Here is an 18,037-nt window from a genome sequence, read left to right on the forward strand (position 1 = left end):
GTGATAACAAGTCTCACTTGAGGAACCTTGGTCAAAGAAGCCCACACAATACACAGAAATCCAGAGGTGTAAGTTAAGCTCATGAGGAACTGCCCTGGAGGTGGAGAACTAAGGAGCAGAAGAAAGTACATAGATCAACCAGCTGAGATAAAGTATTTCCTGTGGTCTCCTCAAAGGAGCCTTCCTACCTTCACTGGAACACTGGGCCTGGAAAGCCTGATTGAGGACATCTGGAGAGGCCCTGGCAGGTTCCCCGCCTTCCTGCTCCTCATTCTCTGTGTCACATTCAATGTCGCTGTCACTGCTCATGCCTGGCAGGAGGTGGAGGACGTGCTTTGGGCAAAGCCCATCTATAGGCAAGAGAAGAGAGTGTGTGGGGCCCCAAGAGACAACAGGCCTCAAAGAGCACCCCCTGTGGGAATAGGGCGAGGTATAAATCAAAATACAAATATAAAAACATGGGCATGCAAGGTGTCCTGTGTAGTTTCTTTACCTGCCTGCTCCAAAGCACATGGGCAGCCAGAGCTCCACCTCCCCTTTCCCTTTTCTATCCAACGTCTGAGTCCCCCTCAGATCCTTAATTCCTTTTGCCTCTTGTGATCTGGCCTTTCTTCTTCCTGTTAAGGGCAACCATTCCCGCTCCCACAGCTTTCCTAGTATCCGAAATCTTCACACAGCTTTCAAGCCCCCTCCTCCAAGTGATCCAATAATGTGCTGGGGAAGTGTGTGTGCAAATTGTGACATCCTCGTGGTTTGTCTGCATTTGACCCAAGGATGAGAATTTGAGGGCTCTCCCATTTAGTCAGGTTCATGTTTTTTCCCCTGACCTCTTTTCATTTATTATTGGGGAAAATCCCTATTTTGTGCCTTCACAAGGGCCATCATAACAAATTAAAACATACATCATAAGAGTACATCTTAAAGCCATTTAAAACCACTAGCATCCCATGAAAAAACACACATTATTAAAACAAAAACAGTTAAAATATGTCCAAAGGCATTAAAACAACAATTAAAACATAGCCAGGGAGAAAGAACCTGAGGCAGAGGTCTGCAACCTGCGGCTCTCCAGATGTTCATGGACTACAATTCCCATCAGCCCCTGCCAGCATGGCCAATTGGCACTGGCTGATGGGAATTGTAGTCCATGAACATCTGGAGAGCCGCAGGTTGCAGACCCCTGAAACAGTCTTCACTCGCTGGTGGAAGACAGAAACAGAAGGGGGCCAACTAGTCTTCCAGAGTTTTTGTGCCATGACCAAGAAGGCCCTTTCCCTGGTCACCACCTGCCAATTTTATGCTCACTGTCGCAAAACCAAAGGGTTTACACTTATTTCCTTCTGCCTGGAATTACACTGCTGAGTTACATTTTTGGAGTTCACACAGCGGTTTTATCTGGGACATGGCCTGTCATCTATGGTACTAATAAAGCTGAAGATGGACATTTACATTGGTGGATGGGGGAAATTGCTCTTTTCTGGATGTCCTGCTTCATCTATTGAGTAGAAAATGTCCTCTTTTCCTTTCTCCTTTCCCATTCTGATTATTAAGAACATAAGAAGAACATAAGAACAAGCCAGCTGGATCAGACCAGAGTCCATCTAGTCCAGCTTTCTGCTACTCGCAGTGGCCCACCAGGTGCCTTTGGGAGCTCACATGCAGGATGTGAACGCAATGGCCTTCTGCGGCTGTTGCTCCCAAGCACCTGGACTGTTAAGGCATTTGCAATCTCAGATCAAGAGGATCAAGATTGGTAGCCATAAATCGACTTCTCCTCCATAAATCTGTCCAAGCCCCTTTTAAAGCTATCCAGGTTAGTGGCCATCACCACCTCCTGTGGCAGCATATTCCAAACACCAATCACACGTTGCGTGAAGGAGTGTTTCCTTTTATTAGTCCTAATTCTTCCCCCCAGCATTTTCAATGTATGCCCCCTGGTTCTAGTATTGTGAGAAAGAGAAAAATTTCTCTCTGTCAACATTTTCTACCCCATGCATAATTTTATAGACTTCAATCATATCCCCCCTCAGACGCCTCCTCTCCAAGCTAAAGAGTCCCAAACGCTGCAGCCTCTCCTCATAAGGAAGGTGCTCCAGTCCCTCAATCATCCTCGCTGTCCTTCTCCGCAATTCTCCTACCTCTTTAAGATGCTTTGTGAGATGTCATGACCAGAACTGAACACAGTACTCCAAGTGCGGTCGCACCACGGCTTTATATAAGGGCATGACAATCTTTGCAGTTTTATTCTCAATTCCTTTCCTAATTATCCCCAACATAGAGTTTGCCTTTTTTCACAGCTGCCATGCATTGAGTTGACATTCCCATGGAACTATCAACTAAGACGCCTAAATCCCTTTCCTGGTTCAGACTGATAGCACTGACCCCTGTAGCGCAGGTATGTGAAGTTTGGATTTTGCCCCTATGTGCATCACTTTTACATTTTGCTACATTGAACTGCATTTGCCATTTCTTAGCCCACTCACCTAATTTATCAAGGTCCTTTGAGCTCTTCGCAATCCTTTGCGGTTCTCACCACACTATATAATTTGGTATCATCTGCAAACTTGGCCACCACGCTACCCACCCCTACTTCCAGGTCATTTATGAATAGGTTAAAGAGCACTGGTCCCAAAACGGATCCTTGGGGGACACCACTCCTTACATCTCTCCATTGTGAGAATTTCCCATTTACACCCACTCTTTGCTTCCTGTTTCTCAACCAGTTTTTAATCCATAGGAGGACTTCCCCTCTTATTCCTTCATTGCTGAGTTTTCTCAATAGTCTCTGGTGAGGAACTTTGTCAAAAGCCTTTTGAAAATCCAAGTAGACAATGTCCACTGGTTCCCCCTTATCCACATGCCTGTTTACACCCTCAAAGAACTCTAGTAAGTTTGTAAGACAGGATTTGCCTCTGCAAAAGCCATGCTGACTCTTTCTCAGCAGGTCTTGCTTTTCTACATGTTTAATAATTTTATCTTTAATGATAGATTCTACTAATTTACCAGGAACAGATGTCAAACTGACTGGCCTGTAATTTCCCGGGTCCCCCCTAGATCCTTTCTTAAAGATTGGTGTGACATTGGCCATCTTCCAGTCTTCAGGGATGGAGCCTGATTTCAGGGATATTCTTCCTGATCATTTTTGAGACCTAACCATCTTGAGAGCCAGATCCTTTGTGACAATTGGAAGGTGGCTGAAGGTGGTCACAAAACCACGCAAGAGGGCAGCACGGAGCAAGTCTGTTTATTCTGGCTAATAAACCTGCAAGGGCCAGATGGTGCCATGAAGGAAATTAAGTTGAAGCCCAAGGCTCTACCTGGACTGGGCCTGAGGAAGAAAACGACCACGGGCACTGGACATTCTGCAGCACTGAAGAGTTGGCTGTACCTCACCTGCAGGACTGGCAGCAGGAGGCACCAAGCAGAGAGCTAACAACCAGAGTTAATGCAGAAGCGGCATCAGCATAATCCCGTAATGAGTTCAACTGGGTTAATTCCCCAGGCAAATGTGCAGAAGACTGCAGTGTACACTACAAGCTTGAGCATACTTATTTCGCAGCAAGCCCCGTTGAACCCAGTGTGGTTGACTTCTGGGTAAACATACTCTCCTGATCGTGATCTTCTCAGATCTCAGAAGCTGAGCAAGGTCAAGCCTGGTTAATGCTTGGATGGGAGACGAGCAAGGAAGTCCAGGCTTGCAAGGCAGAGGCCGGCAATGGCAACCCACCTCCGAGGGCCCCTTGCCTGGAAAACCCCATTGGATCATTTTGAGTCCGCTGTGACTTGACAGCAACAGAAGAAAAACCAAGCAAACTCAACAGTTGTACAGCAATCTTCACTTGGACAACCATCTCAGAATGCCTCTGTCTAAGGCACAGGTGTCAAACTCGCGGCCCTCCAGATGTTATGGACTACAGTTCCCATCATGCCCTGCCAGCATGATGCTGGCAGGGGGTGATGGGAACTATAGTCCATAACATCTGGAGGGCCGCGAGTTTGACATCAATGGTCTAAGGTGGTCTAACAGCCACATGAATTTATCAGGGGATCCAATTCTCAGGATCCCAGACAGCTCCCCAGGAAACACAGTGATTTTCAACCAGCACAAACGGCTTGTCCCTGCTTTTGTTAAAACTAAGCAGAAGACTTTTTGAAACTGAGATCGGAATCGCTGCAAGTTGCCTGCTTAAAAAAACCCAAAAACTTTCCACAGACCCAAAACAGATTCAGTGACAATAAATAAAAACAAAAGAGAATTCAGAATAAAATTCTCATATTTGTTTTTGGAGGGAAATTAATGTTCTGAATTTAAAATGCTGTTACTTTTTTCTCTGAAAAAGAAGTTTCTATCGTTCTTTACATTTTTTTCAAATCCAACCTTTTGTCCAAGGAACTTAAGATAGTATACTTTAGTTTACCTTCACAGCAGAGGCGGAGCTACCAGGGGACTGGGGGGTGCGCATTGCACTGGGCGTGCGCCTTGGGGGGGATCGCCCCCCCCCCCCACACACACACTTACCTTTGTCAGACAGTGCAGGCTGGGGAAGCAACCTGTTCCCTTCAGGCTGAAAATGGCCTGGTGGGAACTACACTTCCCAGGAGACCTTGCAAGCCCCAGGATCTCATGGGAAGTGTAGTTCCCACAAGGCCGTTTTCAGCCTGAAGGGAACAGGCTGCTTCTTCAGCCTGCACTGAGGTAAAGTAAGGGGTGGGGATGGGGGGCATTGCGGGTGCACTCTGGCCCAGCTACGCCTCTGCTTCACAGTGATGCTGAATACTGTAACTGTGTTACAGTACATTATGAGCTGTACATTAAAAAGAAAAGAAAATGTATATATTTCCCTTATTAAGGAAAAAAGTAAGGTCCAATTAGTCAAGGAACTATCTTATTGTTAAAGCTTTACAATAGGCCTTTTAGCTACTAATAGAAACCATCGGTTCTGTGCTATTCATCTCCTCAACGTCATCAATTGAAATTTCCCTGTCGGAGTATCCGTCATGGTTAGAAAGCACTTCAAGCGCTTGAAAGCTTCTAAAAGCCTTCTGGTCACATCTCTGTGGCCGGCCTGCACCTGCGCAATCCCCATGCAGGACTGCACTGAAAACATGATGATGAATTGTTTTTGTTACAGAAACTGAAAGGCATTTTGCAGGCACAGAAATGCTCAGGAAAGCTTCTGTCAAGCATCCCTTTATGGACGATTCTCCTCAATTCATAAAACCCTAAAGGTTAATGTGGGGCTTTTCTTGCACATGGCAGCATGCTGATTACCAGACTCCGAGTTCCTTTGTCCTTGCTAATTAACCAGAGGACCACCTATTCTCCGTCTCTATGGCTACAAAAAAGCAAAACTGAAATGGTTTTGTTCTTTCCAGCTTTCTTATCCGGAAGGAAATAAAACAGCAATCTTTGTTTCCCAGGGTTTTTACAACTTCTTAAAATTAAGTATATTCTCCCTTCTTCCTCCAGGAGCCAAGCTGCAAGAGCTGGTGATGCTTTAAGCATAATGACTCAGAAGGAATTTTCAGCCGACGGCAGAGATCCCTTTTGTAACGCCCACAAAGGCCTGCCTGCTGCAGATAATGATGGAGGCTGGCTTTTCAACCCCAGCTCCAAACAGCAATTCGTCACGTACTGAAATTCAAATGTGTTGCAAACCTTTCAAACCTGAAATGGTCAACTTTAAGCTCCCGGAAGGGGATCCACTCTTGTTCTGAACCCCCCCAAATGTGGGGGTTTTTTGCAAGGGAAGGCAAAGATTCCACCACCACTAAGCCAAACTAGGTTAGTTTGGGAAGAAGCCACAACCTCAGGACACAAACCTCAGGATACAAACCTCAGGACACAAACCAGCCCTTCATTCAATCTATGCTCAGCCTGTTCCTCTGTAATGTGGACCATTCTTCTTAAGTGAGAGGTGGGGAGACCCTTCCCAAATTCATGGCTAAGCCACAATTTGCTCCCAGCTCTCCAGAGATACACATATAAGACTCTATGCATGGCACTGAGTAGTGCTGCTTATATGATTAATCTCCATAACCAACCTCAGAAACATGATGCATCCTGTTTAGTGGACTTTCCCGAACAAACCTCAGGATACAAACCTCAGGACACAAACCAGCCCTTCATTCAATCTATGCTCAGCCTGTTCCTCTGTAATGTGGACCATTCTTCTTAAGTGAGAGGTGGGGAGACCCTTCCCAAATTCATGGCTAAGCCACAATTTGCTCCCAGCTCTCCAGAGATACACATATAAGACTCTATGCATGGCACTGAGTAGTGCTGCTTATATGATTAATCTCCATAACCAACCTCAGAAACATGATGCATCCTGTTTAGTGTTATGATTTCCAACTGATGGCAGGCATGGCTCTCCAAAGTCTCATGACTCTTCCCAACCCTATTCAACCCTCAGCATAACCTCAACCCTACACAACCCTCAACATAACCTCAACTGAGGTTGCTGGAGACCGAACTGGGGATCTTCCAAATGCAAAGCATAAGCTATAGGCCAAGCCATGCTAAGTACTGAACTGATTAAATCCTCATCCCCACCTTGCTTTCATGACAAGTACTGCCAAAAGGCTTTAGGCACAACCACAGACTACAGCAGAACCATTAGAACTGGAAAGATGGCAAAGGCAGAAGTCCATTTAAAAACTGCATCTGCACTGACAGCCCCCATAGTTTTGTGATCATCTCTAGTACATAAGAAGGTGCCAAACAGTCAAGGCATGGGGCCTGAACTCAGGATGCCTACAGGCGCGTTTGGTTTCGGAGCCCTTCTCTAGCAGATCAGCCTTGGACTTACCGTCCTCTGGGCCAGCCAACGCTCCATCAGAGAGCCCAGGCTGCAGCTCTCCAGCTTCTGTGTTGTTTTCCAAGTCAGCTGACTCGGTTCCGTCCAGATGGCATCTATTTGAATTGAGAAAGAGAAAAAGAGAGAGAGAGAGAGCAAATTATTCCATCCATGTGTCCAATCAGGATCCTTGGCAATCACTGCTCAACAGCCCTGAAGTCGCAAAGCCTCAAAAGTGGACTTTCCCGAACCATTTTCCTCGTTGGACTTTATTACCTCACTGCCCTGAGCCAAAATGAACAAGGTCTGCAGGCTGCAAAATAAAATGGGCAAAGCAAGAAAATCTTCAGAACACTTCTGAATTCCTGTGTGTAGAAATTTAAGCCGCCAAAAAATGCAAAAATTCCAGTTCTGCAAACAAACAAAAAATGAGTATCTTGTTCTTCCTCTTGATCTCAAGGGACTTGGGAGGATTTCTCAAAAAACCCCTGGCAGAACTGCTGGCTGCAATAATGTGTCGCAACAAAGTTCTGCAGGTAACAACTAAGAACGAAAGGCAAGAAAAGAAAATACTACTGATGATGGGCAGAGGTTGCCCTTTAAGAGAATGGAGGTAAAACTTGAATACGGTCAATGTGAACTTACCCCAACGCCATCATTTTCCTGGCTTTTTCCACAGGCGTGATGCCATTCAAGCCAGACATGCCGGCATCCAAGTCAGAGGTTTCACAATGCCTGTCTTCAGGCTTCAGCAATGCCTCTGAGGCACAGCCGCCAGTCAGACCCCTGGGGGAGCCATGCCTGCTGCTGGGCTTCATCTTCCCTAGGCATCCTACAACAACAGAGAGGCGGGTCTGTCAAGCGGTAAGGGTGGGTTTTTAACACTACGGCAAGTCATTCTGGGGCTCAAGGAACCATCTGGGACAAGGATGTTGTTCTGTGGCTCTAGGAAGGACCAACAGGCCAAAGTGACCCCACAGAACCTCCATAGTCATCACCCTCTACCCCAGTCCCAGAGGCTGGAAACAGGTTGCCATTCCTGTCAGGCCTTCACCTGATCCAACATGGCTCTTATTGGGAGTATATTGGGCAGCCTGTGGATCCGCCCTTTGTTTAGAGGGCAACCCCTTGCCTCCCCCTTTAAAGCTACATCTGCAATTGCCTTTAGTCAAGTCTCTACCACAGAGAAAAGTGAATGCAAAGGCAAGCTAGAGGAGGCTGCCTACCACCAGTGCAGCAAGGAAGCTAAAGATAGGCCCTGCCTCCTAACTAGAACTAGAATTTAGCATGAAATTTAGCATGAAATTCTAGAACTAGAATTTAGCATGAAAGCTTCTCTTTGGTGGATGGATGAATGCCAGGCATCTTTCTATATCTGCCTGCAGAGGCAACACCATGCTTAATAATAAATTGCCATTAAGTAACAACCGATCATGGCAACCCCATGAACTTGCCACTTCATGAGGTTTTCAAGGCAAGAGGTGAGCCAAAGTGGTTTGCCTTCCTCTGCATGGCAGCCCCAAACTTTCCATGGTGGTGTCCCACCTAACTACTGACCATGGCCAACTGGCTTAGTTTCCAAGTGCCAAGCTCACGATAATCCAAGATATTTAGGCTGCCTCATACTAATTAACCCTAACCCTTAACCTGTTAGAGGAAAGGAAAGAACTACCTCAGAACATAAAATAGCCACCTTAGCATGCAACTGGAGGACCACATGAGAAGGTAAGGTAGTAAACAAAAGGGACACATTATTTATGACTGTTCTCCAATTATTAGCCTGGTAGCAAAAGTAGCAGGGCTGGACTCCACTCATCTAACAAGAAGAAACCTAAGTTCCAATGTCCCATTTTCTGTCAGTGGAGCAGGGAATCTAGGCTGGGATGTGGAAGAGCAGCATTTTCTTGGGGGAAATGGCATGAAACACTCTCCTTTTGAATCCTCTTGTCAACAGAGGTGCCAAAGACCAGCTTACAGTGCTGCACCAGAGGTGCCTGGGTGCTGAATGCAACCCCAACTGTAGCTCCCCTTGGATGAAGTAAAGTCAGGATGGGACAGCAGTGAGCGCAACCTCCTGGGCCAGGGGTCTGCAACCTGCGGCTCTCCAGATGTTCATGGACTCCAACTCCCATCAGTCCCTGCCACCGTGGCCAATTGGTTGCAGACCCGTCCCTAGGCTAGTGAGATTCCTCACACCTTGAGCCAACTTGCCGGTTTTACTTCTTCTCATTTAAGTTGGAAAGCAAAAAGGAGCAGGCTATGCAGATGCAGAGACCTACAAACACTCAGCTTATGCCATTCCTTTTCCTGTGGGGAGCTGGATGGCAGTATCAGCTCTGAAAAGAGGGAGCTGACCCTTGAAATCAGGAAAAGTTTATCCTGACAACTGCCTGGACTCAGAAGAACATGCAGAGCAGCTCCTTTCCAGCTGATAGGACACCCGGTTGAGAAGCACCCCTGGTTCATGTTCTTAACAGCTCATTCTGGACCACAGTGACACCGTTGCTCCCATGTGCAAGTGTGAACTGCTGTAGCAATTTGATAAACTGAAGGAATCGCTGTGTCCAGAATGAGCACACACATGTGCCAGATATAACATTCTGAAAGTTATTTTCACTTTCGTATACATTTGGAAACGCAATCCTATGACCTTACACAGCTTACCCCAACACTATATCTTTTACCTTGTGGGCAAGCACAAGTAGACTGTGACCACTGAGGAAGACCTTCTTGGCCAAAACACATTTGGTTCACATTTGTTATTTCACTGGATTAATCTGTGGTATTTTAAAGAACTGCGAGAGGTGAATAGTGTATTGCACAGATGGCCTAGAAGTCTGTTTTGTTTCTAACGTCTTTTTAAAAGCAATGCCGGATTAAAGATATACTTTGCTTAATTCCTTTTTATAGAGCTTGGCAGACGTTACGTACAAAACACGTACCTCTTCTGCAAACCTTCTTAAAATAGACAGCTCTGGAACTTCTTGCATATTAATTCAGAGCTGCTCTCTCCCACCAGCTCCCAGGATGCAAGAAGTTCCAGAGCTTTCCATTTAAAAAAAAGTTTGCCAAAGAGATGTCTGGTCAAAAGGCATTAAAAAAATCTGCAGGGTGGCCTGCTTCCCCATCTATACCTTCAGAAGTATTCTGGCAGTCTCCTTTAGGGCGAAGATTCCCATCCCCACAGTCCATGGCTCTGCGCAGAGACAAGCTGCCGGCTGCCCCACTTCGTCCAGCTTTGGATGAATGGCTTCTCTTGGGTGCAGCTGCAACACAAACACAAAAGACACAACCCTGACTCACTTTTTCTTAAGGAAAGGGAGAGTTCTCATTTTGACTTGAAGAGCAACCAAACGACCACATTTTGCAGGAAGAACGTTCAACCTTGCAAGCAAATGGGCATTCCCTGCCTTAGGGGTGTCCTCGTTCAGTCGGCTCACTCCAAGACAGTCTGTCTTTGGACTCCTGATGCTTCTCAGGTCCAAGTCAAGCTTCTCTGACTATGCCTGCAGCACTGATTCAAGTGCTCATTATTCCAGCTCTGGCCTCATTCAAGAAACTGCTCGTCTTGTGACTCACCAAGATAAATGCAGCTTGATAAACTTAATTCCAGTCTACCCCAAATAGCAAAAACTAGAAAGAGTGTCAAGCACCAATGGGCTTCTCAGAAAAGCTCAGCTTGGTGGGCCACAAGTTGTGCAGCTTTCGTCTATGCCAGAAGTCCACAAGGAGTGAGTGGCCGCAGACTGGTACTGGACAGCATCTGTGCCCCACACTCTGGCCATTTCAGGTTGGAAGGCAGGCAGACTTGGTGGGAAAGGGAACAGGAGACATGAGAAAAGGTGAAAAGAAACGGGGCAAGTGAAAGGCAGACAAATGCAATACAATAAAAAGGCACTGATAGATCCCTCCATCAACATCTCTTTCTACGTCCCAGAGGATTCAGGTATGTGATAGAAGGAAGGGAAAACCAGTGACCCCACTCCAACACGGACCTCATCCACCCACTGGTGCTGGCAGCTCTTCTAGCTAGCCCAGGGGTCTGCAACCTGTGGCTCTCCAGATGTTCATGGACTACAATTCCCATCAGCTCCTGCCACCATGGCCAATTGGGCTGATGGGAATTGTAGTCCACGAACATCTGGAGAGCCGCAGGTTGCAGCCCTCTGAGCTTGCCCATCCAGGTATTCTCACATCATCACCCAGAGTTCTACTCTTCTGGGCCCTCTGGCAGAGCACTTGTACAGTCAGGCCGTTGCTGCTGCTGTTTAGATGGAGGAGAGGAGAACTTGGGGCCGGCTGGCAGAGGGGATATGAGAGGAGTGCCAGAGCTGTGCCATTGCTCATTCCCATCACATTTCCCTCTTCTTGCACCTGGAAGCAAAGCAAATGCTGACTCAAGCCCAGAGCTAGCAGGAGTCTTGGTTTTCTCATGGAAGGGTGGCTTGAGGCGCTGGGTGAGCGCCAGAGGCTGGCTTAACTCTAGTGGGAACCAGTGCATGGACCAGCTCCACACTCCCTTCTCCTTGGCCTGAGGTGACCAGTCCCTGCAGCCAAAAGAATGGGCAACACCCCCCTTTCCGCTGCTGGCTCAAAGAAAACTTCTGCACAAGGAACAGCTAGTACCAGTCACTCAGTCTTCCTGCTGCAGGGGTTGCTTGTATGAGGACCCAGGAGATACACTTTCAGGGGGAGGGGGAGGATCTTGGCCTGCTCTGATCCTCCCCACCTAGGAAGCCTGATACCACATCTCCTGTAAGAACCACAGAGAGCCTTGTCAGAACTCTAACTTGGCCTTGGCACCAACAGCACTTTGGTTTGGTTAAAAACCAATTAAAGTTTGTGCTACGCATACAGTATGAAATGGGATGAAATGACTTTCTGTGTTCCACAATCCGTCCTAGCAAGCAGGACTTGGAGGTCTTCTTGCATATTTTAAAAATAGCTCTTATTTGAGACGTTACTACTAACTCTGCAGAGTGAATTTTACTCAGTTCCAAAAGCAGCACACGGCTTCTTCCGTCTACCAGTTCTTTCAGCACCTCATCTATGGATAGGAGAGATGCGTTCAGGTATCGGCTATAAAAAGACTGAGTGCCTTTTCTCAGACAGCTAGACAGTTCCCCCTCCTCCTGAAGTGACAGCTAAGTCCGCCCCCACTTACCGGTATTTACGCCGTAGCCTGAGAGCAATGACTTCATCAGCACCTCCCGCGCAAGCTCTTGCAGCTTGCTGTAGCTCTCTGCCCCACATGCAGCAAAGGCTCCCTGGTCGCCAGAGAAGTAGGCGGGTGGCCCATCGGAAGACGTGGCGTTGCTGCTCCGGACCTCTGACAGCTGGTTCTTTACATCTGACATTTTACTGCGGACCTCGGCCATCTGACTTTTCAGCCTCTTCAGCATTTTCAAGTCTGGTGAGACGCGCCACATGGCCTGGTGCCTCCGCTGATCCCGGTCTTTCAGAGAATAAGACGCTGCGTGGAGAGGAAATAGGAAAGGAGTCAGTGCTCACTAACAGCATCCCTTGAGAACACACATGCCGCAGCATCTAAATGGGACTTTTCTGTCCGGCAGTTATTCACCCTTCCCAATCAAGTGCCAATGCCAGAGAACAGAATATCAGCCCTCACTACCCATTACTGGGCAGGAAACCGTGGGGTTGGTCTCTTTTTGTCCCTGTTAGTTCAGACTACACCACAAACTATGGCAACTGCAAAACTGGCATGAACCCTGAAGTCTGCAAAGGGGCTGATTTATGACCAGTTTACACGAACAGCCTCAGCTGTGCTTATCGATGAGCTCAGTCTTCTGGATGGAGCCTCAGACTCCAGTTAAGCCCCTCCAGTTCTTTGCTCTCCCATTGATATTCCCAATCAGAATATTCAGAAGTCTGCAAAATGTGAAGGAAAGCTAAGAAAGGTGTAGGTTGAAATTGTTTAGAGGAGTAAATAATCCCAGCCACTGCTGGCTAGCTTATAATAAAGTTTACTAAGAAAAAATAGATAGTAAAGGGTACATAGACAGAAAACAACAAAACATCCTTTCTAAGATGAGTTATGAATTGCTTCTACATCGTGAAAAATGTGACTGCAAGAACAAAGAAAGTTACTTTTCAACTTCCTCTGAGGATGCCGAAGTGATTTGTTACATAACCTATATAGCGATATAGTTATTCATTAACCATTGACAATCAGGAGACTAATGTAGGTAGCCCCTAACTTCCAGAAAGAATGAGGCTACTTGACTCCCCATAGTGTATATGTTTAGCTATTTGTTTATTCAAACAGCATCTTAACTCCTTCGTGACGGAACCGCTGATGCTTGCATTTACCAGCAAAAGAAGAAGACATAGAATTTGAATTATTTGAAGCAAGGCACGTTTAATTTAAACAGATATAAAGTGACTTATTAAACAGACCTCTGTATAGTCTGTTGTATAGCAAGTGGCTTAAAGATTAAGCTGATGGCTTGTGAATTATTGCTAAGATTGGCTTATGTCGTTTTTAGCCAATGTTTTGAGCAGTTTGGTGGCTAATCCTGGCATGGAAAAGTGTGCAGTATCCATTATTAAATAAAATAATGTTGCAGCTGAGTTGGAAGAGATTTTCTTCCCGAAGCTGCTCTTCAGTAAGAGGATCCCATTGTACCAATAACAGATCAAAATGGAAAGCAGCTCTCCTTCTATCAACCTGCGTTCATAAGACTACAAAGGAGTTTGGCACAACAGATACTCTATCTACACTACAACACAGAGAGCGGGCTAAACACCCTCCTCTGCCCACCCAGGGGGATGAAGACACGAGAGTTATTTCTTTAAAATGCTTTGCTAGAAGAATCTTGAATCAAACTATTTAGCCATTTTTCTTTAGCAACCGCATGAGGTAAAATCAAAAGCAAGCAGCCAAAGTCTGTTTCTGCCACTCTCCCCCTATCATTACGGGGAACAGTAGTATGGAAAGAAGATGTGCGCATGCGTGCACACCAGATGGATCAACATTTCTCTTCTGCTCTATTAAGTCAACAAAACAGTTGTTTCAAAGTGACCTGAAACAAGATATTGCTGGCTATGGGCCAATTAGCCTGGAACAAATGCGTCACTCCTGCCAAGTCTATTTACCAGATGTGATTTAGTTTCCCGATCCTTTGCTAACAAGACAAAAATCTAACCTTCACTGGCCTGTAGTAAATGAAGGACATGTACAATTGAAGTCACCTTTTCCCGCTGTATATATTCCCTTAAGGCTTGGTATAGGTTGGATTTTCACACACATACCAAGTGCAGTTAAGGTTAAGTGGTCTTTCCCCAACACAGCTGCTTTCTGAGAGCTAAAAAATGCAGTCCGATGCCTCAGGTACATCAAGGATGGCGATTGACTATAGGCACCTCAGAATCTGGAAGCATCCGAACGGGACTACTTTTCCCCCCACGGGCTGCTATTTGAGCACAAAACTGCCAAGTTCTGGAGGCATGCTGTGCAAATCAATACTAATTTGGATTCATTTAACCTACCACAGCCAAATCAGTGCATATCCCAAACAAACTAAAACGTACTCTGTGAAATGTGTCTACTGCAGGGATTCATGTTTTGGTTTTTGCATATGGTTTATGGTTATCTTCTCACCAAGAGGAATCAAACTATGACTAAACCTACTCATTCCCTCAGGGTCATTGGAGAGCACATATGTGCACAAGAGCATATATGGAGTTTGTGTGTAGGGAGCATAATAAAATTTGAGAAAAACCAAACAGGAGTCTTATTACAGCTTAAGAATAACTTTTGTATTATAGGGTAAGAATTCTGTGAACTAGAATGCCCCTTGCTCAAGGCAACAAGCCCCACTCTACAAAAATGTATGCTGTATCTTTCAGTGCCACAAGACTCCCATGATGGTCCTTCAACAGGCTAACACTCCTCCCGCATTTGACCTTCTATGCTACATAAGAACATAAGAACTAGCCTGCTGGATCAGACCAGAGTCCATCTAGTCCAGTACTCTGCTACTCGCAGTGGCCCACCAGGTGCCTTTAGGAGCTCACATGCAGGAGGTGAAAGCAATGGCCTTCTGCTGCTGCTCCTCCTGAGCACCTGGTCTGCTAAGGCATTTGCAATCTGAGATCAAGGAGGATCAAGATTGGTAGCCATAGATCGACTTCTCCTGCATAAATCTGTCCAAGCCCTTTTTAAAGCTATCCAGGTTAGTGGCCACATCTACCACCTCCCCTGTGGCGGCAGCACCATCTCCTAAACACCAATCACACGCTAAGTCCTATGGAAGAAGTGTTTCCTTTTATTAGTCCTAATTCTTCCCCCCAGCATTTTCAATGAATGCCCCCTGGTTTATTATAGCTTAAGAATAACTTTTGTATTATAGGGTAAGCATTTTGTGAACTAGAATGCCCCTTGCTCAAGGCAACAAGCCCCACTCTACAAAAATGTATGCTGTATCTTGCAGTGCCACAAGACTCCCATGATGGTCCATCAACAGGCTAACACTCCTCCCGTATTGGACCTTCTATGCTACCTTCTCTCCCCAGTGGCAGTGGGGTTTTAATTCCTTTCACACAAAACAATGCTCCTTCTGCAGCTTTCCCCTTTAAGTTGCAGCAAAACCCCCCCACAAAACACATCCTTCACTCCATCTCAAAAGGGAAAAGACAAGATTGCTACAGGCAGGTGTCCAAATGAAAGCTCAGACTGCAGTCAACCCAGGGAGGGGAAGAACTGATACCCGCCTCCATCACCTCAACCTTTTTACAGGCTTGGTTTTAACGTGATGGCCAATCTCAGTTCAGCTGTCAAGGGGAGAGTTGATGAGTTGTGGAGGGGGGCAGGTATCAATCTCCCTGCAAAGATTTTCCTCTGCAAAAGTGCTCCTGCTCAGACATAGCAAAGGGGAATGTGTGGTAACAGCAGTGAACAATGCAGGGAGAAGGAGCATGGAGGCCAGTAGAGGCGACCCCACCCCCCAGAGGCTACCCCATCATTGCTCCAGAACAAAAATGTTATTAAGCAGAAGGGACTTGAGCCTTCCAAGTACCACAGAAAGCAGAACTAGTGAGATGGCAACAAAAATGGACATTTTAATGGAATTTCTTGCCCTTGGTCTGAAACAGTCATGGAGGGGGAGACATGGTACAGATATTTACTGTCTAAATTTGTACTGAATAAATCCTTTATGTACAGCTTTAGCTAACATCAATATATGGTCCTCAAGTAATGCTGACATTAATATATAGTCCTCAAGTGCATCCTATTACTTTAAATACATTTTAGTATATCACAAATATATTGAAGAGGTGGTCTTTGCAAAACTCTTACAAAGAAGAGTAGAAGAGACTTTGGATTCATACCCCACTTTTCTCAACCTTAAAGAGTCTCAAAATGGCTTAAAAATTTCTTCCCTCTCTCTTCTCGTAACAGACACCTTGTAAGGTAGGTGGGGCTGGGAGTTGATATAACTAAGACAAGCCCAAGCTTACCCAAGAGGCTTCATGTAGAAGAGTGGGGAAACAAACCTTGCTCACCAAATCCGGTTCCTCCAGATTAGAGTCCACCGCTCTTGACCATATTAGAGTGCACTGCTATTAACTATCACGCCAATTATCATAATGTTGATTTGCCCCTTCATCACATTTTGTGGGACTAAGACTTGCTGATTCCAGTGGGATTACTTGCACATAAAAAGGTTTAGGATGGTGGTTCTTATCAAAAGCTCAGAGCCACAAAAGAAAGAATATTACCAAACTACTACCCAAATTTTTTTTATAGAAACACAATGCATGAGGAAAAACCACACATGCAAACACATAGCAATGATTTTCCAAACAGAGAAGAAGGTGAGTTCTAGAGGTGGCCACTCACCTCTGTTCTGAAGAAGTGAAGCTGGAGGGCGTGGCTGTAGACCCCATAAGTTTTCTACCCCATTTCTGTCTTTCAGGTCCAACAAGTGTATTAAAGTCAAGGGGTCTATATCAAGTAAACTGGTACTGGAAGAAGAGGCCAGCGCGCTTCCCCGCCGCCTTGATATAGGGGTGCTTGAGATAGGACAGCCATTGCTCCCGCCTAGAAAAATAATACCAAGAACTTATTTTGTACCGTTTTGTTGACAGCTAAAAGCACATGACACACATCAGTCAGTGGGTATTGTGAAGGCCATCATTTTAACTTCCCGTATCAAGAATGCGTGACTGCTGCTGAAGAGTGGTTTGTCTAAGGCAGTGTTTCCCAACCTTTTCGAGGTCAGGGTACCCTTGACCTCACTCTTCATATCTCACGGTACCCCTGCCGCCACCCTCCACCTTCCCCTCCCATTGCCCCTGCTTGCCACACCCCCCACCTTCCCCTCCCAGGGTGAAGGGAAGCACTGGGGGTGGTGGTGGCTGTTGACCTTGTGGCAGGCCCTGCCCCATGGGCCAGCTCCATGTCCTTGCTGGCGCCAGTGGGAGACACCACAAAAATGGGGGGGGGGGGGCGGTAGTGTTGCCGCAGTACCCTTGGGACATGCTCACAGCACCCCAGGGTACCACAGAACCCTGGTTGAGAATGGCTGGTCTAAGGCTTGGCTGAGAAGAGACTGGAACAGCTGAGTTACACGTTCAGGGCACAGTATTATACTAGAACAGCTCTAGTCAAAAACCAGGGAAGACTTGGTCTGATGCATTAGGTGATTTTGCAACCCCTAGCTTGCTAAAGAGTTCAAACCTTGTCTTCTTGCCTCTCCTGTACTGCGCCTTACTAAGCACTATCCTGATGGCAGAATTCTCCCACTGGCAGGCAGTACAGAAGCATTTTGCTTGTTGTGAGGTATTTAGCTAGACTCGCCATTTAAGCCCAACGAGAGAGATCCCAGCACCCACGAAAAGCTCCCCGTCAAATCAGGTCAACTGAGACACGTAATTAAAATCCGGAGAGATTCCTTTGGGTGGCCTACAGGCATCGTTGAGTAAGGACTTTACAGACAGCCACACTAAAAGTGAGGAAAACAAAACCCAGAACATTCAGTCACATTGTTCTGCACATATTACACCCCTATCTCTGCTCCAGTAAAGGGGGTGGTATTAATCAAATATGAATTAATTTCCTGGCTCAGAATGAATTCCATCAGAGGTATAATTTGCCTGTCATATGCCAGTGATTGCTCTCTCAGCCACAATAGGGTTTAGACAGTTAAGAGAACGGCAATATAAACCCATCAATGTCTCCCCCACAGAATAATTGGCAGATCTCTGCTACAACA

At 46.1% G+C, this 18,037-nt stretch overlaps 1 protein-coding gene across 5 annotated transcripts in view; it reads right to left on the minus strand.

Moving 5' to 3' along the window:
• TRIM37 (tripartite motif containing 37) overlaps positions 1-18,037 on the minus strand; it is a 49,342-nt gene that overhangs the window by 1,685 nt on the left and 29,620 nt on the right. For all 5 annotated transcript variants that reach the window (XM_048519203.1, XM_048519202.1, XM_048519200.1 and 2 more), the window contains 6 exons: positions 16,663-16,863; positions 11,965-12,273; positions 9,935-10,066; positions 7,446-7,632; positions 6,813-6,916; positions 189-350 (listed from right to left, as the gene is read on the minus strand). In XM_048519203.1, coding sequence (XP_048375160.1) covers positions 189-350; positions 6,813-6,916; positions 7,446-7,632; positions 9,935-10,066; positions 11,965-12,273; positions 16,663-16,863 — 1,095 coding nt within the window. The remainder of the gene's footprint in view (positions 1-188; positions 351-6,812; positions 6,917-7,445; positions 7,633-9,934; positions 10,067-11,964; positions 12,274-16,662; positions 16,864-18,037) is intronic.

Source organism: Sphaerodactylus townsendi, linkage group LG16, assembly GCF_021028975.2.
Source record: "Sphaerodactylus townsendi isolate TG3544 linkage group LG16, MPM_Stown_v2.3, whole genome shotgun sequence".
Classification (NCBI taxonomy): domain Eukaryota; kingdom Metazoa; phylum Chordata; class Lepidosauria; order Squamata; family Sphaerodactylidae; genus Sphaerodactylus; species Sphaerodactylus townsendi.